This window comes from Epinephelus moara, chromosome 6 (assembly GCF_006386435.1).
Source record: "Epinephelus moara isolate mb chromosome 6, YSFRI_EMoa_1.0, whole genome shotgun sequence".
Classification (NCBI taxonomy): Eukaryota; Metazoa; Chordata; class Actinopteri; order Perciformes; family Serranidae; genus Epinephelus; species Epinephelus moara.
In genome coordinates this window covers 42,257,052-42,282,319 of record NC_065511.1, presented here as the reverse complement: position 1 = coordinate 42,282,319, position 25,268 = coordinate 42,257,052, and the positions used below count along the sequence as shown (strand labels likewise).

Genomic DNA, 25,268 nt, shown 5'->3' with positions numbered 1-25,268 from the left:
ATCGGTACAACTCTAGTTTATAGTAACAGGTGGACTTGATCTCACTAAACTGTCAGTTTAACCTGTCAGTGATCACTAGAAAAATCTGATAGATGATTAACATGATAAGCCGAAAGAAAAACCTGCCACAGGACACATTTAGGTTTTAAAGGATAATAAGTGTCTCCTGCTCTTAAACACAAATAGATTATTGTAGTGTGTATTTGGTGGGTTGATGTTGCTGTTGATTCGTCCAGGTTGTCCACAGTCTTTCTCTCCACCTACATATCCCAAAGTACTCGTCATCTTTCTGTCTCTCTTTCTCCTGTTGTGTGTGGTTTGTTTTCTCGTCTGCTCAGACAAGCTGTCAACATCATTATGTTGCATTATTATTATCGAGGAAGCACTTTATTCCAATCAGTGCAAGTACAAGTCACATACAGGGTTTTCACAGGAAGTGGTGAACTCTTTGATTGAGCTGTTTGTCTTCATGTTTCCTTTATTCAGCTTTGACTTTGAGACGTGCTGCTCTGATTACATACCGCAAAGGAAACTTATAATGTGATCAGTCAGTCACTGATATCTGCCGAGCTGACAGAACCCAACACATCTAATCACGACTCATTTCATTACGACTGGGCTGACATAAACAGTCGTTGACATTAATGGTATTAATCTACTGTTTATCTAAAACTGTATTGAATGTAGCGCTTCTTCTTCTGTTTGTGTCCTTTGAGGTGTTCGTTTGATGTTTGCTGAGGTGGTCGGTCTGACGCAGTCCTGCTGCTGGATCTAGTTTGTGTTTGTAATAGTGTAAGTCTGAGATATTTCAGTGTGTGATCCAGTATACAAATAAAAACAGTCATTAAGACAGTTTAGGGCTTTAGGGTTTTTTGAGCCGTGCACTGTTCATATTCCGTAATGTGATTGTGCCCTGAGTGTCAAGACAGATTGGTGGTATCACCTTTGGTAGCTGAAATGGATTTTCCGCAGTGTTTACATTTGATTTCAGTCTGTTCAGTGCCGTCCAGTTAGAGGTGATGAATGTCTGTTTCGATTAATTTTTCATTAATTGCCCAGCCCTAGCTGCAACCTATCAGTAGTTCCATTATCTGTTAATCTGGTGACTAGTCTCTTGGTTAATCTCCCAAGGTGTTGCCCTCACGTTGCTGATTTTGTTCGACCAAAAAAGTAAAGATATTTAGTGTATGATCACTAAAGACAGAGAAAATTAACAAATAATAACAGAGAAGCAGGAACAAAGGGCTGGTGACTTTTATAATTTCAACTCTTATATAGTTATGTACATGCAGGTCTTAACATCTGAAAGTTCTTGACGATCTGCTCTTCAGGTAATAAAATAAAGACACCATCAAACCAAAAGTATTTTGAGTCTCACTCATCTGTTGGCATGAAACATGGCTGCACAAATGTGCAGTTTTATCCTTCAGAGAAATGCAGCTGTGATCATCTTAAATTCATGTTGGTTCCAGTGTTTCAGTTTTGTTATTGATCATCTTTCAACAAACAAACGTGTGTTGCCTCCAAAACCTTGACAGAAGTGTATTCAGCTGTATTTTGGCATGTTTTAATAGTTTGACTGGTCACACAGATGGATAGTAGTAAAGTAGATTATTTGTAGTGGTTTGAGAAGTGCCTGTGGACACCTTGGCCTTCATTTATCAATCTAACATACAACCAGTGCAGTGATGGTCATTTAGCTTCTTAGAAACTTTCACCTCCCTGACGATCTCCCTCCAGTCAGCTGCCACTGTATTTTGATTTTTTTGTAGTGAGAAGGAGGTATTGTATAGATAATTCCTCATTTCAACTTCATGAATCAGCGGTTCCTCCTCCATTGTGGCACTTTCAAAGTGAGAGACAAGAATGAATAGAGACACAGTGTCTGATGGAAGTTCAGCTCAAAATGGCGCTTCGGGCAGCTTTTTCATCTGCTGCAAATCCAGAATGTTGTCATGTGTTATCAGACTAACTCTGCCATGTCTCCTCTTGTCACCTCAAAAATCACATAAACCTGCAAGTAAAGAAACAGCATGCACCGCTCTGCTCCCTCCTATCTCAAGTGAAATTTGATGTCCTTCATGTTGCCGACACCGTCTTTGGCTCTGCAGTGAATTGCACACGTCCCATCAGACACTAGAGGCTCAGTTAGTCCATTTATAAACATAATATTATGTTATTCATGTTGTCATATTACTAATGACACTGTCAGCACAGGTTGATGATGTTGCCGACTTTTTAATTTGCCAGAAAGTGTCTTAATGACATATACCCAGGGCGTAAAATTAACTTTTAACCTCATCTGCCATTGGCTAGTGACCTCCAAAAATTTACCGACCAAACATATTTTTCACCAGCCAAATAAAAAAAATCGTGCCTTGTTTGACTAAAAATAATTACCTTACGTTTTTCGTATGAAAATCCAACTTTAGGAAAATCCAACCCTGTCCTCCGTGTTTCTTTGGCGTGCTTGCGGCAAAGGCTGCAGCTCATCGTGTTGGTGTGGGGGTCGTAGGTCAGCCATGACCGCGGCTGGCCAGCGTCGTCTGGTTTCCATTTTTCAATAAAATGCCATGCGACATTTGTACTCCGTTTAACTGTCTGTTCTTCCTGTCCAAATCCAACATGTTCATCTTCGTTTTTCCTCGTCTGGCGGTGGCTTCACGCCAGAAATGTGTCGCCACATCTTGCTCTGAAGTTACCATAGAATGCCCAGGGTTCCGGTAGCTGATGTCATGCGTTCCCGGCACACGTACAATAAGCCGCGAGGGTCAAAATATTCTGACACAGCTGGCAGAAATGGTCGAAACACATAAAAAACCCACATGCAATTCAAAATTTTCCATCGGCCACTGGCAGGTGTGTGTTTTTGTTTTACATGCTAAACTCATTTTTTACCCGCCATTGGCGCTTGGCAGGTGTTAATTTTACGCCCTGCATATACCAATTCATCTGGTTTGAATCAAATCAAACTGGTTTAAACTCATATCTCGGACTGGAGCGACAGAACCAGAAATCGACTCAACTCTAGCAGCTGTCCTCCTGTCCTGAAGGGGGCAGACCTTGATCCATCAGGTGGAGGTGGGGAGGAGGAAGATCCTCCTTTAAGCTCCTAATCAAAAACAATCCTCTCAACCTCTCACTTACTTAACACGCTCCACCAGGGAAACTTTGTAAAGCAGAGGACGGACGTTTGCTCAGAGGAACAGAGGAGAACATGGATGCTTCTTATATTTCTGTTTGGTTAATAAGGTATTGAGAGGAGGAGACTAGATCCTGGATGTCTGCCTGCGTATTATTAGCTAATGCTAAGAGAGTCTTGTCTCCTGCTTACTGAGTCAGTGGCTGGCTTATTGTCTTTGTTAATGGAGCTGAAGAGAGCTGAATGGAGGAAGAGGAGGCCTGATGAAGCCAGTGTGTGTGCAGGAGTGACCCTGGCCTCAATCTGATCACAGGTGATTATAGCTGCTCTTACAATAGGACAATGTCAAAACCTGTCACTGTACTGACAGCTCCCACCAGAGTTAATATAACAGTAAGAATCTGACAAAGACCTTCGTTAGGCATTGTCAGTTTCTTTCCTTCTTCTTCTTACAGGCCCTGGAAACACATTTTTTCAGACTCCCTATACTGCTCCTTAGCTAAAGATATTTCCAGAATTCTCCCTTCGTTTAGCAACACCCATATTTGAGACATTATAAACTGTCATGGCTCCATATGTGTCTGAACTGACATGGACATGAACTCTAACTGCAACATGACTGGTTTGTGGAGGCATACAACCACGGGGTGGTGATTCTAGTCATGTGACTTCTCAGTCAGATATTTTGAATATCTACAATCAACAAGTAGGAAAAACCTTTGTGTGTCTGCTCCTGCATCGCCTTTGATTTGTAAATAATTGCTAAATTGGAACAAATTTGAGGCATTTCCTGCCATCTAAAGCATGTGATGAGACTTTCTTCTCCAGTCACTGAATAATGATTGTTCTCCCTGCACTAGTTTTCTAGAGAGAAATGTTTGTGTTTGCAGATGCTCTGGTTCTGCAGAAGTTTGTTGTTTTATTTTTATGGTGAAATAACTCTTGTACAGGTTGTAGTTGACCTATAAAAATGTGTTTAAATAGTCTAACATTTGCACCAGCAGTCAGGTTGTGTTTGTGGTGAGTGGAAAGCGTCCGGGCTCCTCGGAGGTGTTGCATCTCCACCTGTTTTTCAGACGCTCTGCAGCAGCATGAACCTGCAGCTCAGGTCATTAACCAGGAGCTCATCTGTCATCACCACACTGAACTCTTTGTCTTGCTGAGTTTACCTGCTGCTGATTCAGTTTGTTTGTTTATCACATCGAGCTGCAGGGCGGTGATTTATTTTTTTTCTTCCAGTTTTGGTTGCAGCAGGTTCAACTGGTTGTAGTTTTCTCTTCTTTAGACTCAGGCTGTGAAAATATTGAGTGTAGATGAGAAATACCTGGAATTCATTCACCCCTGCAGCCACAGCTCACAAGTTCACTCACACAGTGCTCAGCAGGTGAAGGTTTTGGGTTAAGGGCCCCTCTCAGTGGCACCTCAGTGGTGGTTATGAGGGAATGCAAGCTTTGCTCTTTTATTTTACCCACTTAGATTGATCCGTCTTGTCCATCCAGAGATCTCAGTGGTGACCGTCCATTCTGAAGCACACTCCTCAAAGAGCAGTAAAAAACTACCTCTTTGTGTGTTGATGGGTTGTTGCGCTGCAGAGGAGGGACACATCCTGGTAGGTAGATTTTTATTTTGAGTCACAGTATTGTGAAGTGTATGAAATATGTCCCTTGAGCACAGGGCTGTTTACACTGGGGAATAATAAGATTTTCAGAGCATCTTGTGTTTGTGATTTTACGAGCTTCCTGTTGAGGCAGGATGTTGAGCTCACTCATACAACAGAGAGCAATCATCCACTGATTATCGGTTAGAAAGAAGTGAATCAATCTGTTTTATTGGGTGTCATCACGTACTCGTGCTGATGAGAGAGAGCAGCATTAGTGTGGCAGTGGTGATTCTTCTTCCTGTAGTGGTCTTTGACTGATGCATGTTGGCAGGAAGTTGAACACTGTTAAATGACCTTTACTGTCCTGAATACGGCCTGTCAGGTGGTGCTTTTTCACAGCCAGATTCATAAATCAAACATTTATTTTGATATTAGAGGAGGTTGAGTTTAGGGAGAATGTTAACGTGTTTGCTGAGATTCAAACTGGTGAAGGTTTTATTTATTTATTATTTTAATTTAGAGCAAACTTCTCCTGAGAAGACCGCTTTCAGGAAACAAAATCCCCGAGGCTTTTGCAAATTTCTAAGGAATTTGTTTTGACGTCAAGGTTTGTTAGTTTGATTTTCTTTGACTTGAGCTCCTAACGAGCTGTTGTGCAATTGATTGTTATGTGGGAAAGAGCAGTGACTGTTTGCAGGCCTTTTTCCAGTGAAACACTTTTGCAAACATGATGCAGAGAGAACATTGTAAGCACTTAATGAAGCTGGCTTAAAACAAAAGTCAGTGTTAAGTTGATAAGTAGCTCAAATGTAGGGCTGGGCAATATGACCTTAAGTTAATATTGCATTAATTGAACATTTGACCTCGGTTACGATTCATCAGTGATTATTTTGTTTTTGTTTTTTGCCCCCATAGTTCAATGACAAAGTTCATCTTCATCTTCTAACCGCTTCATCCTCTTGAGGGTCGCGGGGGGGCTGGAGCCTATCCCAGCTGACATCGGGCGAGAGGCAGGGTACACCCTGGACAGGTCGCCAGACTATCGCAGGGCTGACACATAGAGACCAACAACCATTCACGCTCACATTCACACCTACGGACAATTTAGAGTTATCAATTAACCTAGTCCCCAATCTGCATGTTTTTGGACTGTGGGAGGAAGCCGGAGTGCCCGGAGAGAACCCACGCTGACACGGGGAGAACATGCAAACTCCGCACAGAAGGGCTCCCACACCCGGGATCGAACCGGCAACCCTCTTGCTGTGAGGCGAGAGTGCTAACCACCACACCACCGTGCCGCCTCAATGACAAAGTTTGTTCTGTAAACTTTTAAAGCTGGGATATTTTTTTTCTAATGAAAGAGTGCGCAAATTATCTTTGTGATTTTAAAACCATAGAAGGAAACACACAGATGTGTTATCTGTTATCTTATTTATTGAATATTTAGAACAATTGAAATCAAGTCACACATTGCTTGGAAAAAAAAACTTCTTATGAAAAAGGTCACATTTTAGTTTTAAAATAAAAATCAAGTTCTCTGAAACATTATAAAATAAATAACTTGCATCTCTTGCAAAAAACTACATAAATAAATATTGCCATGTCAAAAGTAGAAAACAATAACTTACATCCCTTGTAAACAATTTTTTGAAGAATAATACATGAAAATAAGAAAATAACTTGAATCTCTTCCAAAAGGTCACATTTTAGTTTAGAATATCGTTTGTCATTGTCACATGTACAACGAAATTAAAGGTGCAATGAAATGAAAGTAGCTTGCATAGCTTGTATCTCTTGCAAAAAAATATTGCCATGTCAGAAGTAGAAAATAATAACTTATATCTTGTAAACATTAAATAATGCCGCATGAAAATTAGAAAATAACTTGCATCTCTTGCAGAATAAACAAATTTTAAAAATTACCATGTGAAAAGTAGAAAATAATTTGAATCTCTTGTAAACAAAAGTTATTTCTTGTCCTTGAAGTACGACGCTAAAACACTTCCCTTCTCAGTCTGGGAGGAATAACTCACTAAAAAGACAAACATGGGTGGATACACTGGGCTGCTAGCCGATAACTGGGAGAGTTGATAATACGCTATAAAGTTTCACACAGAAAAGCTAATGCTAACGGTTCCATGTAAGTGAATAGAAAGTGCATAGATTAGCTCCATACTCTGTGAGGTATAATTAACAAGAATAAAACAGTTGGTTAGCTTAGTTAGCTTTCTTGCCAAGTGGGGTTCATTAGATAGATTTGGTAGTTTATTTTGTGATGACAAAACATTTTAATGCGAGTGACTGAAAGAAAAATAAAATAGTCATGTTACTTGAGCTAGAAAGGAGCTGTCAATCAAGTGTGATCTGATTACGCCTGTATGCTGTTTGTAGAGTAAGTGTTTTTTTTAATCGTTATGAACATTTATTGTCACCCAGATTTTTGTGGATGCTTAATGAGATGCTCATCTTTGATATTATATATTTTGAAGTAAAGTTTCCAGTGGCTTTAGAGAAAAGTTGCAAATAAGTTTGTGTATGTTGAGAGACTCGTTCTGAGTGCACATAAGTGTGACAAATGTGAAAAGTCTTTTGCGAATGGACCCCATCGTGATGTCATCTATTCCAGGAGGGTGGTAAAGACAGGGTAGATTAGGGTACCCTCCACTGTGGAGTCTAGATGCTGATGGTGGTGATGAGATGAAGAGGGAGCTGAGGATCTGGATGTGAAGAGGAGTGAGCTTTGATGAGCTCGTCCTGGGCTCTGGATAAGATGACTGGAGGTGATGAGGTGGAGGAGGGCGCGATGATTCAGCCTAAAATGATGCTGACAGGAGCAGAGAGGAGAACAGATTTAAAGTTTGGCAGCAGCGACATGAATGGCTGATGGAGATGGTGGCAGGTGGCGGGGGCAGGTCAGACTTTTAAATAATGGAAATCAGAGAGGAAATTCAGTTGGAGCATCTCTAGAATTCATAATTTCTCTAAATTAAAGTCATGAATTATAACAGTAATCACTGACACGCAGCAGTTTCAGGTACAAATCCAGTTTTCTGAGAAGAAGTCAGAGAAACTTTGATACCAAAGCACATGAAGTAAACTCACTGTAAACCTTTGACAAGTCTTTTAAATAGCCCCTCGTCATGACATGAAAAATGAGCTGACAAAGTAATGAAACTTTTTCCTCTTCATCAGGAGTTAAAGTGAAAGCAGGCTTTGTTCTGTTTTTAAACCCCTGTGGGCTTTTTTGTGACGGAGCTACAGTCCCTTTGTTTCCTGCTGTCTTTAAACGCTGCCAGGATGCTGTCAGCTTCCCTCTACCTCCTCCTTCCTCTCTGGACCTCAACTCTTTGGTCCTCTTCTGCTTGCTGGAAAGAAATAATCATATTCATCCTCGCGCATGATAACAGGCGTGTGATTGTAGAAGTGTTAACAGTTTGAAGCTGTCAAGATGTTTTTCAGATGAAGAGTATTCTTAGCTTTTCTCACAGACATGAGATTGTTGTTAATCAGAAACAGAATGAGAAAAGGGTTTATTGCCAAGTAGGTTTTCCTCCTTATATCTCTGGATTTGACATCTGATCATAGATCTTTAATTTAGGGTTGGAAATAAGTACCTACCACCCACCAAATGTGGGTGAATTTGGCCGATGGCGGGTGGATTTTATGAACCTATCGCCACAGTGTCGAGTAAAAAATTTAACAAATGGTTGAATTGGTCCATGAAAAAGTCGACTCAGTCATCAGGCGCTCTACCTAAGAAGTGTAGTGTGTCCTAGTGTAGTGTGTTTTGTGTCATCCGATGGAGTTTTGCTGGATCTCAGGCTGTTGCTCAAACTACAGGCTGTACTTCTGCATTATCAGTAGATCTCTTTCTCTCTCTCTCATGCTCAGACCAAACTCAGATTAAGCAGTAAAACTAAGCAGCAGATCAAACCAAGATTCTGTTCCTGACGTACCTATTTCTCACCTAAAATATTTTCAGGAACATTTTAACTTGCTGTTAAACTCTAATACAAGATCAGCCGGCCGCCACTGTGTCAAACGGATGAATTTGCATTACGTCACCTACCAGTGGGAGTGTTTATTGGTGCGGTGTGGTGCAGTGCATTCTGGTAGTTGTAGGTTTTCGGCCCAGAGGATGAATCCTACTGACTTTGGTAATCACCTGACTCCTCCTCTAACGCCTTCATGATGTTAACATTTGTAGTTTTGAGTGAAATATTTCCACAACTGTTGAATGGACTTTGATGAAGTGTAGTTCATGAGTCATGTTTCCCTCAGGACGAAACTGGTCCTCTGACCAAACACCTGCAGAGCTAACAAAGTTCCCGTCAGCCTCAGCTGTTCTTTGTGTTTACTGTTTATGAAATCTAAAGATGCTGAACATGATAAACTTTATACCTGCTGAACATCGGCATGTTAGTGTCATTATGAGCATCTGAGCATACTGATGTTAGCGTTAAGCTCAGAGCACCGCTGTGTCACGTCCTCACAGAGCTGCCAGCATGACTGTACTGTGGACTCCTCGGGCCTCATTCACTAATATGTGTGTAGAAATGTTCTAATGCTCCGTTTTGTGTGTTTGTTTGTTTATGTCCCTTGCCTGTGTGTCCTTGTTTGCAGTATGTGTCGCCTCTAAATTCGGAAGGTTTTGCAGGAGCTCTTCATGACTTCTTTTCTCCTCAGTAGCAGTTTGTTGGGCTTTGAGTCGCGAGGTGAATAACTGATCAGTCGATCCAGTCAGAGCTGATCAGATCAGATGGAGGGATGAGCGGAGCAGCTGTTTGTGTTTAGATGCAAACTTTGCAAACAGGAATCAGGGTCGGGTGGATGGTGTGCCGGGCGCGCTGATCCCTGGCGTCACAGTTTGAAAACAATAGAATAAAAACTTGTTGTTAAATTGTTGTTCAGCTCCAGGCGGCTCCAGCTGAGCTGCTCAGTGTCTCCAGTGTCAGACTGTGGTCGCACAGCTCGTCTCCACTGTGAAAACGTGGAGGTGAACATGAGGTTAGCAGAAAGACTTCAGCTGATTTTCACTGAATGTTGAGACAAACATGCTCGTCTGTTCCTGTCTGACCTCTGTCCTCGAGCTCAGTGAAGAGTGGTCTGTTTCCTGTGTGTCCTCTCGGGTTCACTAAAGTTCTTCTCTCTTTGTGTGTTTGTGTTGCAGCTTTCCGAGAGACAACAATTCAGTGAAGATGAGACCATGGTCCCAGTACTAACCTCCAGAAAAGCCAGTGAACTCCCCGTCAACGAAGTAGCCTGTGTCCTGCAGGTATGCTGTCCTTGTTAACCCTACCAAGAGTTAAGCTCTTTCAATCCCAGTGTAACGCTCGTGTCCCACTCAGTCTCTGAAGCAATTGATCTTTTACCCTGTCAATCAACAAATCAATAGCTCTGACACTGATGAACAAAGTGTCGTATCACACTTGGTTGTAGCTCCTCTTTGTATGTTGTTATGGCAACCAGGCAACTTGTACGTGTTAAAGTTTGGTTGCATCCTGTTCTTCTTAACGGGGGAAGAGCCTGTGAAGAATTACTAATGAGTTGCCTGTGTTATTTATCAGTGATGATGCTCCAGTGAACTTTTCACATTGATTTGTGTTCACTAGAACTTTTACTCCTCTATGACAGTAACCTGAGTATCTTTGAGTTGTGGACAAAACAAGACATTTGAGGACGTCATCTCAGGCTATGAGAAATACAGACTGACATTCTTTCATTATTATAGACTTAAAGAATTGATTAATTAAGGAGGTTATTGACAGATTAATCAACAGTGAAAATAATTGTTAGTTGCTGCCCGGGTGTTTAGCATAGAGCTCAAGGTTAACATCATGGTCTGATTTAAGTTGAACCTGAGAAAGAGTTACTTTGAGTAAATCAGATTTGATTTGTCTTATTCATGTATTTTGTAACAGTGAAAATGTGCAATATAACCATAAAGCCTATGAGACACTGTCACACGCTTTTCTGAAAGTTCGAACCACGATGCAGGTTTATGTTATGTTGTATATTTTTGATCCAGGTAGTTTTGGTTTCACATGCAATGCAGCGAGCACACTAAAGAACTCTATGTGACAAACCTATGTTCTGTCGTCATCTCCTTCCTGAGCTGCATCTCCCAATAGTTGACATCAACTACGTTTACATGAACAAAATATTCAGATTTTGCCCTTATTCCGCAAAAAGACAATATTCTACTAAGCTAATTACATGACTGATGAAAATGAATATTCCTGTTTACATGCAGCCGTGCATACTCTGATTAACGTGCCCTAACATGTCGTTTGTCCCATCAAAATATGAAACAGTGGAACTCTTTGACTTCCTTGCATCAAAATATTACTTGGTGGACTGTGTGAACGCAGCCTCCCTCTTTCATTCCTTCAACAAACCTTCTTGAAAAGGTCGGCTGATGATATCCAAGTCTTTCATAATGTTTAAAAGTAGTTGTGTTTCTTCTTCTGACCAGTAATGTGGGGTTTTCTTTTGGGCGTGCATCTCTACACCAGCCTTTAAACTGTTGGTTCGTTGGTTTGTGCACAACACACAGCCGACCATAAACAGACAACAGGCCGTGTGTCACAAACTAGTAAGAACCCCAGTGAGATGCATTTTCTGAATGCACTGTACACATGTTCATAGATTGCTCCCAAAACTCAGTTAAACGTGGCGTATCCCACATGTTTTAATCAACCTAATGCATGATAACTAAACGAAATGACCATGACCTGCCTCAAATTAGAATATTGTCATAGTGAGAATACTAGTAGAATACTAGTGTGCATATAAACATAGTCACTATTTTTTGGACAGGTGTCGAATGTCAGGTAAACATCTGTCCTCTCCTCGTGCTACTGTGGCTTACTTCCCTCTGTACTCAAGCTTCCTCCACACGCAGCTCACGATTAATCATTTATCAGCTTTTTCTTGCTCCAAACTATCGTCATTATATCGGCCATAAAATCCACTATCGGTCAGCCTGTAATGCAGACGATGCTGCACTGAATTTGATGCCCAGTAAATCTGTGGCAGGGACATGTACACAGCTGTACCTGTAAAAAACAATAGCCTTATTTAACTTAGCCACAAACTTTCTAAACGGGTGGATTTTTTCTTAGATTTATCTTAAAACAGCCACCGACATGTTGGTGCTGATAATAATAATAATATTCTTTATAATATTTTTAAAAATATTTTTAGTATGACATTTTCTATTTTATTTGTGTTTCCTGACTGTCACAGTTTTTTTTATATTTACTATATATTTATTGTTATGCACCAAAACACTGAGGCAAATAACTTGTATGTGAAAATGAACCTGTTTGTGTTTGTGATGCCGACAGGCCGACCTGCAGTTGGGTCTGACCCATGAGGAGGTGTGCCGGAGGAGAGCTTACCACGGCTGGAATGAGTTTGACATCAGTGAAGAGGAGCCGCTATGGAAGAAATACATCTTACAGGTAACATATCCATCACACTGAGATTGTGTCTGATACAGGAATGTTCAGTATTTGTTTGTTTTCTGACCATTTAAACATAACTGAGTGTATCCACTGTGTGTTAGCTCCAGTCTGCAGAATATAGACGACAGTTTGTCCTCATTTGCTAATCTGACAGTCCACATTTTAACACTGCTGCTACCTTATCAGAGTCTCAGGAAGCCCTCCACACATCCAGCAGCAGCCTGAACGCAGCTCCGGGATAAAGCCAACGTACTATTTTTATCTTGTGCCTGATAAAATGTCTTGAGGCTCATCATGTTCCAGTGTGTCATTGATTTGTCACGGCAACACAATGTCAGCTCAGACAGAATACATGTCAAACTGGTAATCCAGTTACCAGAACAATACTGTGCTGTTTTATATTAAATATGGTTTATTAATATTTCATGAACACGTTTGTGTCATTCCACCTAAATCCCACATTAGGTTACGTAACAGTCACAGCTCTTATTAACGTCGACTTCCAGCAGTTGACAAAAGACACATTTTACACGCTAACAGAGCGCAGAGACCTGTAACATTAAGCTTTTTTTTTATTTAACATGTTGTTTCGATAATCTGCTGAATTGATAAGAAAAGACAAGACAGTTACAGGAGACGTGACGCAGAAATAAAGGAAGCAAGATTAAATGCAGAACTGCCACATTCTTGATCCATTTACACTGATTTTGGAAATTCACTGTGATGATAACTTGAAGATGAAGAATTAAAATATGTAAAGGAAGCTTTAAAATAAATTTAGTGTACTGGTAGTTTAAAACTGGACTTTTTGTCTTATGCTGCAGCAACTAAATGAAAAGTGTTGAATGTTACGAGTGATGTTTGCAAATGTTTATCTCTTTTTTTGTGTGTTATGTTCAAAGGGAAACATGCTTCACCTCCGAAATTTGCAGGTTGAGATTAGAAACAGTTTCATGCTCTGAAAACTCCACCAGGGACTGTTTGAAACCTTCCTTACCTTTTGAAAGTGTAAATTAACTGTATATGTGTGTATGAATACACAAATAACTTAATTTACTTTCAGTGTATTACATATTCATTTACATAGTTTTAAGTAAAAAAAAAAAAGAAGTAACAAACATTATTGCATTATCAGCCCCTCCAGGATGTTGCACTGTTGTGACCGCAACAACTGACGCAAATTCAACCAATCACTATAAATTCTGTGTGACTTTTTTATTTTGTCCAGTCACCAAAACGTTTCGCATATTTGACTAGTCATCTTATTTTCCCACGAGTCACCAAACTCTCCTCCTTGTTTCTGGTTGTGAAGATGCAGGCATGTGCAACACCAATGTCTCACATTTACCAACAAAAATTGGCAAAACTTTTTCACTGAAAATCACCGTATCAGAGACGATTTGGCCGATAGCCAATTTATTTTGTTTGTTTTTTATTTTGTTTTTGTTGTTATTCATTCCTGCCTTTGTGCCACACAAAGAAATTTTCATTATAAAAAATAATTTTACAGTTTGAAGGTCATTCAGTCCTTCATTACACAACCTTTGAATGAGCACAAATTCAATCATACACAATTTTGAAACAACTCTTAAAATAACCTTCTTCCACATGAAATAATTACTGCTTCCATAGGATTTTTACTACATACAACAAATGGTGATTCCCTCTAGTTTATATTTTATTAAAAACACTGCTTCTCCTTAAAACGTCTGTATTTATTCACGCATTTCACTAGATTACAGTCAAACACATCATGAGGACGTGATAATTTACCTTCACCTAATACCCATTTCTACATATAGAGCTTGAACACATCATAATGTAACTCAGTGTAACCTCCGTCAGCAGGGTGTGTCCCCTGATGTATCGACACTGTGTTTACTGTGTCCTTTTGTCATGTCCTTTTGTCCTGATGACGTCCTGTGGAAGATCTCTGTTTGCCTCAAACACGTTTTGTATTGTCCCCACGACGTCAGTATGCTGTCAGTCACCGAGCCCTGCTTTGTTGCCTACGCAGAACTGATGTGACACAACAGTTAAACATCGGCCTCTCCCTTCTTTGCTGATAGGCTGATGGCAGTAAACAAGGCGAATATCAGCCGATGCCCTTATGCGATGGATAAATCGGTGCATCTCTCAAATCCAGATGAGTTTGATGAAATATGCATGGTTAGTGATAAAGAAAAACTCAATGTGTGTGATAAAGAAATAGTTTTAGAAAAGTTCCTCAATCGAAGTCTAAAAATGTTTAAACATGGTGTGAAAACTTTATTCAGCCTTCTCTGTAAGGTCATTAAAAACACTCAGAGCACTGCGGTTTTATTCTCACTCAAACAAGTTGCTTTGGATTTTTAATCATTTATACAGAAATAAAATTAAAAACAGAACAATTTTGCAATTTCATTGAAAAGAAATGCCTTTAAACATCCCAATATGCGTCACGTTTTTGTTAGAAAAGCTGCTGTGAAATCAGGAATTTACGGCTGCCATGATTTTAAGAAAAGCCCGGGGAAACTGTTTTATGACAGGGTTCGATTTGATTATAATTTGTTGTTGTTTTTGTATTACACTATTTAATTTTTCAAACAAAAAATAATCACATGCTTTTCAGATTATAGTCTGAAGGACAACATATTACAAAAGGCATTTTGATTTCTTTTCGCTCACATAATTTCCAAAGATAAAATCTTGTTTTTCAGTCCCAACATCATGTTTGGTTTCCTAGTTTGATATTTTTAAGGAAGTGTTAGAGACAACGTTCATTCACCTTTAGTGTTAATAGTTAACACTGCAGAAAAACAGGACCAATCAGAGGAGAGGGAGATGAAATGGGACAAAGGTCTGAATCTGACCCCAGGATGTTGTTTTCCACATATTCACCTTTGACTCTTTAAGATTTAAATGTCATGTATTGTGCACTTGGATGAATCTTCTCCTCATATATGAGGGAAAGTGACCAAAGGATCAAACCACCAGGCAGTCAGAGGAGTTATTACACCAGGAAACAAACTGAACGCAGGATTCAGAGTGGAGTGGTTAAATAATGGAGGCAGCCTGAGGGAGTTTTGTTGCTGGTCTGTTTTGTCCACATGAACTCCGACAAGGACAGAAACTGCTGCTGTTGAGCTGAGCAGCCGGAGGAAGGAGGGACGAGAGGAGGGACGAGAAGCCTCTGAGAGCAAAACACAGAGGTTAAATATAGAACGCCAGCACGAGAGGAGGAGAGGGAGGGAGGATACAGTGGACAGAAGGAAAGGAAGCGAGGATGAGACAGAAGGCAGAGGAGTGAAGGAAAGGAGAGGAGGTGTTGAATCTTTTCAGCTCCTTGCACACATGAAACCCTCGAGATTTCTGCGTGAACTTGTTTCACTATCAGCCGTAATCTGTCAGGTTCGTTCACACTTAACCTGACAGGCCTGAAAGGTGAGGAGAGGCACAGTCTGTCTCTTATCATTCTATCAACAGGAGGATCCACAGTGTCTCTGCTGCTGATATTCATGTGCAGATTCATGTCTGTATCTGCACAGTAAAACTCTGAGTTTGTGGGCCATGGCGCACTCACAACATAAACCCATCCACACTGAGGAATTAGCCACGCTACAGGTGTGAATTTGGTCCCACAGCTGCTGCCCTGGAGTGTCGACGTGTTGATGCCGAGAAATAAGGCCGTGTCGCTAACAGATGGCAGATAAATAACTTATCCAGCAGCTTTGTGGATGAAACAGTGAAGAGTTAAAGTTTTCGCTGCTGCTGCTGTGTTCAGTTGTTCATGTCGATGATGTGGAAACCGGGTCATTTAGATGCTGGAGCTGAAAATAGAGCTGGAACTGTTGGCCTGCTTCACTCAGCGAGCTCCGCCTTCTAGCTATGGATGACTGACACTTGTTTCCGTTTGTCCACGCATCATGGAAAACACACACACACTTCTTGTTCTGTCTTTATCGAGACCCTCATAGGACAACCAATACCAAGACCCCAAATACAAGTGTGTAAACCTTCAAACAGCCCTGCGAGGATGCAGACAAAATGTCCTCACTTTAAAAACACATTTTTTCCTTTATTTAAACAGGTCGCCTCAGTGAGATCAAGAGACTTGTGCACAAGAATGAACACAATGTTTATATACACCGATCAGCCAAAACATTAAAACCACTGACAGGTGAAGTGAATAACGGTGATCATCTTGTTACATTGCAATGTTCTGCTGGGAAACCTTTGGTCCTGGCATTCATGTGGACGCCACTTGACACGCTCCACCCACCTGAACACGTCACAGACATATCCCACCTCATGTCAAACCAGAAAGACAACGCGCCGTGTCACACCACAAAAACTGCTCAGGAACGACCCGAGGGAAGTGACAACGAGCTCAAGGTGCACCCTGGCCTCCAAGTTACCCAAATCCAGATGTGCAGGTACCCCACCTGACAACCCACAGGACTTAAAGGACCTGCCGCCAGTGTCTCGGTGCCAGACACCACAGTACACCCCCAGAGGTCCTGTGTCCATGCCTCAACAAGTCAGAGCCAAGTCTGATGCAAGAAAGCTCTGCCGTGGATTGGGGGTACTTCTGGGGTACCAAGAGTGCTCCATGGGTTTGGGATCTGGGGAATTGGGAGGCCAGGACAATAGGCCCGTTTCCAGTGAAGAAGTTCCTGGTACTATTTGGGGGGCAGGAACTACTACAGGAACGGCCCTCTCAACCGCCGTGTCTCCACTGAGAGAGCGGAGTTCGAGGAAGGTTCCTGTAAAGTTACCAGGCTCTGGATGTGACGTAATCGTTGCGCGACCATTTATCGGGGCGACGTAGGGACGCCGTTAGCTGTTAGCTGTTAGCCGTTAGCGGTGTCTGTAATAACTCAATAAACGGTCCATGAAAAAAATATTTTTTCCAGCAGATGTCTTAGTTACAACATGATTGAGCTAACTGGAGTAGTTTCATGTCGTATCCGACAACGGGAGGCTTTTAACAGATGACGTCCTGATGTTAGCTTTGCTGCTAGTGTTAGCTGTCCCTGTCAGCTGCAGCCACTGATGCTTTCAGACATCGTGATTTCCCATAACTGAATAAATACCACACATAGCAACACAAAACTGCTTTGCTAGCTCAATCATGTTGTAACTAAGATATCCGCTGGAAAAAATATTTTTTTCACGGACCATTTAATGAGTTTTTTTACGTGGCGGCGGAAGCTATATGAACGAGCTGCTGAGTTTTAAAAATGCCGGCTTTTTTGTTGCTTTCTGTTGACATCACATCCCTCCTCGAGTATATCCAATCAGCACCAAGTAATCCCCAAGCCCCAGCCAGGAGTTTCTCGGGGCCGTTCTGAGTACCTACTCTGAGGCAGGGACTTGTTTAGCCCCCGTAAAAGTTCCGGAACTCTGTCCTTTGGGGGTGGTTCCTGCGGTGGAGACACGCACCAACGGCCCCGGCCCCGTAAAATTACCCCGAAGTTCCTGCGGTGGAAACGGGCCTGATGTCTTGAGCTCTTTGTCTAAATTCCAGAACAGTTTTTGCAGTGTCGCCATGAGGGGGTGTGCTTAGTCTGTAACAGTGGGTGTTGCATGTCGTGTGGCATCCACATGAACGCCAGGACCAAAGGTTTCCCAACAGATCATTGCACTGTAAGAAAATGATTAATGGAATCAGGCGGCACAGTGGTGCAGTGGTTAGCATTTTCACCTCCCAGCAAGAGGGTTCCCGGTTCGATTCCAGGGTACGGGGTTTGGACCCCTGGGTGAGGGAGCCCTTCCTCCCACAGTCCAAAGACATGCAGGTTAAGGGTGAACCCTGCCTCTCGCCCAGTGTCAGCCCCCCGTGATCCCAAACAGGATAAGCGAAATGAATGAACCTCACCTGTCAGCGGTTGTAATGTTTTGGCTGATCAGTGTATATACAGTACAAGCACTGACAAACACACAACAATTCACAACACACAGTTTACACACACAGAACAGTGGCTTCACATTGAAAAACAATTACAAGTAGCGTTCAGCATGCTTGAAATCTTAAAAAAACTTTTAACTGGTAGAAAAGATTTCCCACACTTACATCATACAGTGTTTGATGTTCAGTGCAAAGATGTAAGTGTGTGGAAATGTTTTATACCATTTTGGATTTGGACTTATCGATGTTTCCAGTATCAAAATAGCTTTTAACAAAATGACAGATTTTATTTTCCCAAAATGTCCCAATTTTCTCAGTGTCCCAAAATGTTCTCACTTTCCCAATTAATCCTAATTTTGCAAACTTACTCACCTCCCAAAAAGCTAAAAATGACCTCAGTATCAAGTGGCTTCGTTCCAAATCACAATACTGTAATGTCTGACCTCAGTTAATACCTTAAGAAATACTAATATTTCACTGACACCATGGGCATAAAATTTTTAACTTTGAACAGACAGATTTAAATTTGTAGGTCAAGGGTCAATGTCACTGTGACCTTGCATCTGCCTCATTCGAATGAACGCTATCTTTCAAGAAACATTTCAGGGAATGTCCTCAAATTTGGCACGAACATCCACTTGGACTCAACAGTGGACAGATGAGAATTTTCTTCGTCAAAGGTCAAAGTCACTGTGACCTTGCATCCATCTCATTTGAGTAACGCTATATTTCAAGAAGGCTTTGAGAGAATTTCCTCAATTTTGGCACAAACATCCACCTGGACTCAACGATGAACTGATTAGAATTTGGCGGTCAAAGGTCAAGGTCTCTTTGACCACCAAAAACATGTATTTGGCCATAACTTAAGAATTCATACGCTAATTGTGACACAATGTCACACAAATGTCTGACAGGATAAAATAATGAAGTGATGACATTTTACATCCAAAAGGTCAAAGGTCAGACTCTCTGTGACATCATCATGTTTTAACGTCATATCTCAGGAACAGAAGGAGAGACATTTGGTCAGATACTGAATTGGTGACTCTAATCTCTAAACTGTGCTGATGTATAGATCTTCTGTGTGTGAAGCATCCATGTTTTAGAGTTTATAGCATCTTCATGACAGCATCCCTTATTGAATTATTGTCAGCTGTCATGGCAACATATGAGTCTGGACAGATGTGGATGTAAACTGCGACTGCAACTTGACTGGTTCACGGACGCATACAACCACAAGGCGGTGATTCTGGTGTTGTTTCGTTGCCTCTAACTCAGCTCCCTGATGTCTCTTTCTTTCTTTCTTTCTTTCTTTCTTTCTTTGTCTCGCTCTCTACAGTTCAAAGACCCTCTCATCCTGTTGCTGTTGGCGTCGGCCGTCATCAGCATTCTCATGCACCAGTTTGATGACGCCATCAGCATCACAGTGGTATGTTACACCTTGCACTAAAATAAAGGCGCACTTCAGTCGTTAATGTCTTTAGTGTTTTTTCTTCTTCCTTGAGAAAACGCCCCAGAGACCTGCAGTTCTTGTAAAGTTATTAATAGACACAGCAGCTTATGGCAGCGTCAGCAGTGGAGAAGATGTAGAAACATGCAGGATATCCGCTGCCTGCGAGTTTGGTAAATTAGATTATATAAAAGTTATTTTTTCTTTTTGGATCCTTGTGGGGGAAAGGTTGTTGCAGCAGTGAATAATTGAATAGATTATGTGCAGGAGAAGAGAGAAGCAGAGAAACATAAAGGAAATATGTCTGATTGTAAAATGAACAACTTAAGTTCTGTTGTGTTGCACAATTTGATGATTCATCATTTCACTGGGGATAGCTTCAGTGTAGTGAAAATGAATTTTGATGTAGAGTAACTACATTTTCCAAGTAGCTTCCCCAACTCTGTTGCCAAGTTTTCATGCATGGGAAGTTAGAATTCCCTGGAAGGAGAAGAGTAGGAGGAGGAGGAAGAGAATTTTGGCAAGTACCCGAGGGACTGACAGTAGGGCTGCCTGGGCCCTAATTACGACAGAACACACATGTCTAACAGGATAAGATGATGAAGTGATGACATTTTATATCCAAAAGGTCAAAGGTCAGCTCCACCGTGACATCATAATGTTTTTCAAAGACATTTTTCTGGGTATTTTTCAGTGTCATATCTCAGGAGCAGAGGGGGAGGCATTTGGTGAGATACTGAATTGGTGACACTAATCTTAGGAGAGCATCTTAGGGTCAGGTTTGATTTGAAAACGTGTGTGTAGTATCCAAGTATTCATGTTTTAGAATATGGAGCTTCTTTGCAGCAACATCCACATTTGAAGAATTGTCAGCTTTCATGGCTACATATGAGTCTGGACAGGCATGGATGTGAACTGTAAAAGCATCTTGACTTGTTGGGGAGGCAGACAATCACGAGGCTGTAATTCTAGTTTCCCTTCTTTTCTCATAGAAATTAACGAGAGGCTGCTTTTCCCCCACACACTGCTGACATTTGTCTGAACACAACCGGTCATGCGCTAGTGGATTTTCACATAAATGCCTCTGTGACCTGACGCAGACAAGACTGTTATGATTAGCTGTAAGTTTCAGAGGCTAAATCTCGGAGGAAAGTGTCGCACAGGCTGATTGGCTGATCTGACCCCTGTAGGGAGAGCCCATCTGTGAGGCCGCAGGACAAAGAGTCGTAGTAAACATTGCATCATCTCACTGTTTGAACATGTACTTAAACTGTGTGTTTATCAATATTTGTAGATAGTTTGCATATTACATTCCTTGTTTCAGTAAAACCTTTTTAAGTTTCCTGGAAGTGGTGCAAACTTTTAGTTTGTGGCTTCACTGATTTGTTGTTTATCTAAAGAGTAAATATTAGATACTAGTTTCTGGCTCTTAATACCATGGTCTCTGTGGGGTTTTAGTGCGTCAGTCTTTCACATACAGTCACTATAAAAACTTTTTACCCTCATTGAAAGTTTTCATGTTTTCTTGTTTTTCAACACTGACTGAAATTAGATTTAATGTCGCTGTTTTGACGCTGATCAACAGAAAAAGAGCCCAAAATATCAAAGTGAAAACAGATCCTTACAAACAGATTTTAATGAATAATGAAATATAAAAAAACTTGTTTGCATGAATATTCAGCCCCTCCAAGCCAGTACTAAGAGGTGCACCATGGCAGCAATTTTTGTCTTAGGTCTGTGCTTAGGTCTGGTCTCTGCTTTCAGAAAAACAAATCGAACCAATTAATAAATAAATAATAAAAATAATTTATTAAAAATGAAGTGGAAATATTTAGATTATATGGTAAAAAAAAATGTTAAAAAAGTCATAGTATCTTGAGAAAGTCAAAATATTTTAGGGGAAAGCCTTAAAATGTTTTTTTTAATAAATTTGTCATACTTTTAAAATAAAGTCATGGTATTTTGAGAAAGAAATATAAATACTTCATTAACAAAGTCAAAATATTTTGAGGAAAAAGTTGTGCTATTTTTAGAATACAGTCAAAATAATACAAGAGATTTTTTTTAATAATAAAGTCCTAATACTTTTAAAATAAAATCATAGGATTTTGAGAAAGAAATATCAATATTTTTTCTTAGTAAATTCAAAATATCTTGAAAAAAGATGCACTGTTTTTAGAATACAGTCAAAATATTACAAGAGAAAAGTATTTGTTTTTTATTTGTAATAATTGAAAATTAAGAAAATTAAAGAAATATGATATTTTGATTTTGACTATTTAAAAAACAATACTTTCATAGTATTTTAAGAAGAAAGTCAAAATATCACAAGAGAAGATTTTTTTTTTAAAATAAATCTGTAATACTTTTAAAATAAAATCATTGTATTTAGAGAAAGAAATATAAATATTTTGTAATAGAGTCAAAATATTCTGAAAAAGTTGCACCTCTTTTAGAATGCAGTCAAAATATTACAAAAGTTGTTTTAATTTGCAATTCTTCAAAATTAAAGTCATGATATTTTGACATTATAGTAGAAATATTAATGAGGAAAAAAGCTGAAGTAGTTTAAAAAAACAATACTTAAATTTCTTTTCTTATAATTTTTTTAAAAACTTGATTTCCATAGTATTTTGAGAAGAAAGTCAAAACATTACAAAGGCCGTTTTTGGTCCTGCGAAATGTTTTGTTTGTTTGTTTTTTTGACTATTTCAGTTTTGCTGTGTGAAGCAATTTGGGCGTCATGTTTGTATGAAAGGTGCTATATAAATAAATAAAGCTACAGTTCAAAATATTTTGATAATGAAGTTGTTAAATTCTGAGAATAAAAAAAAATAGTACGTGAATAGTATAAATATCTGGATAGTAAAGTCATACATTTTTACAACATTTTAATATTTGGTTGTGCTGAGCAGGTGAGGTCAGTCTGTCAGCTTTTACCTCTCGACTACATTAAATGAGACGTAACTCAGTGTCCAGTTTCAGGAGCAGAGGATTTATAAACATCAGCTGTATTGATCGCCTCTCTCTCTCTCTCTCTCTCTCTCTCTCTCTCTCTCTCTCTCTCTCTCTCTCTCTCTCTCGGTCTGTGTTTCTGTCTCGTCACAGGCCATCATCATCGTAGTGACAGTTGCTTTTGTCCAGGTGAGTCTTCTTTATGTCTACGACAACATTTCTTCATTTTTAATGAGCTCATAAACGTTTATGGCTACAAACATAAGAAGATATTTACAGTGTGAATCTTTAAGTAGTCTGCTGCACATTTAGAGTGTGTGTGTGTGTGTGTATGTGTGTGTGTGTGTGTGGTTTGAATATATATTTTATACATATATTCATGAATTTCTCACAGTTTTTATAACTCTGTTGATCTGAGTTGTTTGTCGTCTGTGTGTAGGAGTACCGCTCAGAGAAGTCTCTAGAAGAGCTCGGGAAGCTGGTGCCTCCAGAATGTCACTGGTGAGAGTTTCATCCTTCCTCCTCCTCCTCCTCCTCCTCCTCCTCCTCTTCCTCTTCTTCTGTGGTTAATACAGCCTTGTTAATGTGATTCAGTCCAGGTCAGCGGTCAGAGCTCACACCGAAGGGTTCAGTTCCCACAGTACACACAGTCCGGTCAGCTGTTTCGCTTTAATGTTTTATATGTAGTTTCACCAGCAGTGCTGCAACCAGCCGTTATTATTTAATAGAGAATAGTTCAGTGGAGCTTAAACTGATGTCAGTAAATTGCCTGTTTTGTCTCAACAAGATACAATAAAATGTCAGACTTTTAATTTATTTGCTTTATAAAACAGAAAAGCAGCAGATCTTTGAAAAAAAACTGTGCCACAATTTTTTTTTTATTCAACAACTAGGATTTGTCCCCAGGTTCATTGTAAACTCTGGCTTATCCATGTGACTGTTAAGAAGCAGAAACATAACTTGTTTCTTCATGTGCAACATGTTAGTCTGGAGGTTTAAACTGGTGTCCTCTCACAGAGTTGGTGATTCAAACTAAACTTTCATCTCTGTCAGAGAAAACTGATCTGAGTTCAGACTGTTTACTTACAGCACAGCTACACTCACAGATAACTGAGCCTCCTACCTGCCTGTCAAACACCATCAACCCACAAACCTTCTCCAGTCCGGACTGAGTGGAGTCCTGCGGGGTGAAGGTGTGAAGGCTGCGAGCGGCGCTAGCTGCTAACAGCCACCGCTGCAACTAACAAACTCCACAAATCCATTCAGCAGCTCCACCATCCACAGTCAGACACACACGGCTGATTATTTACTGCTGAATTACAGCTCACAACTTGCACCAACCCAAACATCCTGGTGCAGACTATTTACTGGAGTTTACCAGCCTGTCGCACATGCTGCATTTGAAAATAATTACAAGCACGGCTGTTCTGACTTTTAATGTCCGATATTTCACCACGAACATTTTTGTCATGTCTCGTCTCGTCAACAAAAACAAAACATAGATTTTGTCTTAATTTTTATTACTAGGGTTTTTGATTTAGCCCGTCATCGTCTCGTTTTCGTCATTGAAAAAAGGTCGCTGTAAAAAATGTTTCTTCGTCGTGTCGCCAACAAAATGAGCACTGATGTGAAGCATCACTTTTAAGATAGTACAGCATGGTATTGTCATGCTTCTTTTCCATACAAATTATCTACAAAAAATGCGGCAAACCTAACTTAAAAAAAATAAATAAGGGAAAACAATAACCATTATAATTATTAGTTAAAACATAATAATGATACTTGTATAACATCACCTGCTAAATGTTTTTACCTCCATATCAAAGAGCAACACAAGACCTTTAACAGATCACCAGCCTCACACTCCCTCTTTATCAACCCCGTCCCCACCCACACTCCACACTGCAACTCACAGATAAGCTCACTTCATCTTTAATGTATTCGTTTGTTTAATGTTTATTTGTTTTGGGACGAACATGTAGTGTAAAACGATGCCACACACTAATTAGCTGTCCCTGTCTCCAGATGAGGTCGGTATAAGATAATGAAAACACAACAGTTCTTATTTTCAGGTGATTATACACTAAACTGAACATACTTATTATATTTCGGTCAATATATCCCCGTAAATCCTTCACACTGGACCTTTAAAGGAAGTCACTGAAGCGAAGGAGCGTTTTCTGAGACGTCTGATGACGACGATTCAGAGACAGAAAATGCTCCTTCAAACAAACTCCTCAGGACTCGATTTACACTTCAAATAACAGCAGAATGAAGGAGCAGCTGGTCCTTCACCTGGCAGAGAGCGAACACACACACACACACACACACACACCTGTAACAGCAGGCCTGTAAGCTGAGAAGGTCTCCTCTTGTGGTTGAACTGTCAGGAATGGATTATAGCTCAGTCTGATTTGTTTTTCTCCACTTCCTCCCTCCATCTCTGTACACAGTGTTAAAAGTATTGTACTGTCATACTCATCAATATCAATACACCATTAATTATAGCGCTCTCCCTCTTTGGAACAATTTGAAATCAAATGTAAAGTCACACACACACATCCTCAAGTCTCAACTGAAGAGACGTCTTATCTAAAGTGTCAAATCAACCTTCTTTATTTCTAATTGATTTTAAGGTTTCCTTTTGTATCTGCTCTCCTTATTATTGAGCATCAGAATGATGAAGAAAGGTGATTGAAGTGACTTTGAACGTGGCATGGTTGTTGGTGCCAGACGGGCTGGTCTGAGTATTTACTGGGATT

The 25,268-nt window shown here is 40.2% G+C and overlaps 1 protein-coding gene across 3 annotated transcripts in view; it reads left to right on the top strand.

The window, feature by feature from the left end:
* The window catches only part of atp2c1 (ATPase secretory pathway Ca2+ transporting 1), an 80,706-nt gene that overhangs the window by 20,027 nt on the left and 35,411 nt on the right, over positions 1-25,268 (top strand). Inside the window, exons 1-6 of one of the 3 annotated variants that reach the window (XM_050046321.1) lie at positions 4,701-4,751; positions 9,913-10,017; positions 12,092-12,208; positions 19,441-19,530; positions 22,660-22,695; positions 22,946-23,007. In XM_050046321.1, coding sequence (XP_049902278.1) covers positions 4,716-4,751; positions 9,913-10,017; positions 12,092-12,208; positions 19,441-19,530; positions 22,660-22,695; positions 22,946-23,007 — 446 coding nt within the window. In that variant the 5' untranslated portion in view covers positions 4,701-4,715. Of the gene's footprint in view, positions 1-4,700; positions 4,752-5,651; positions 6,055-9,912; positions 10,018-12,091; positions 12,209-19,440; positions 19,531-22,659; positions 22,696-22,945; positions 23,008-25,268 lie in introns of those variants that run through there. The other 2 variants (XM_050046320.1, XM_050046323.1) reach the window with 2 other exon arrangements.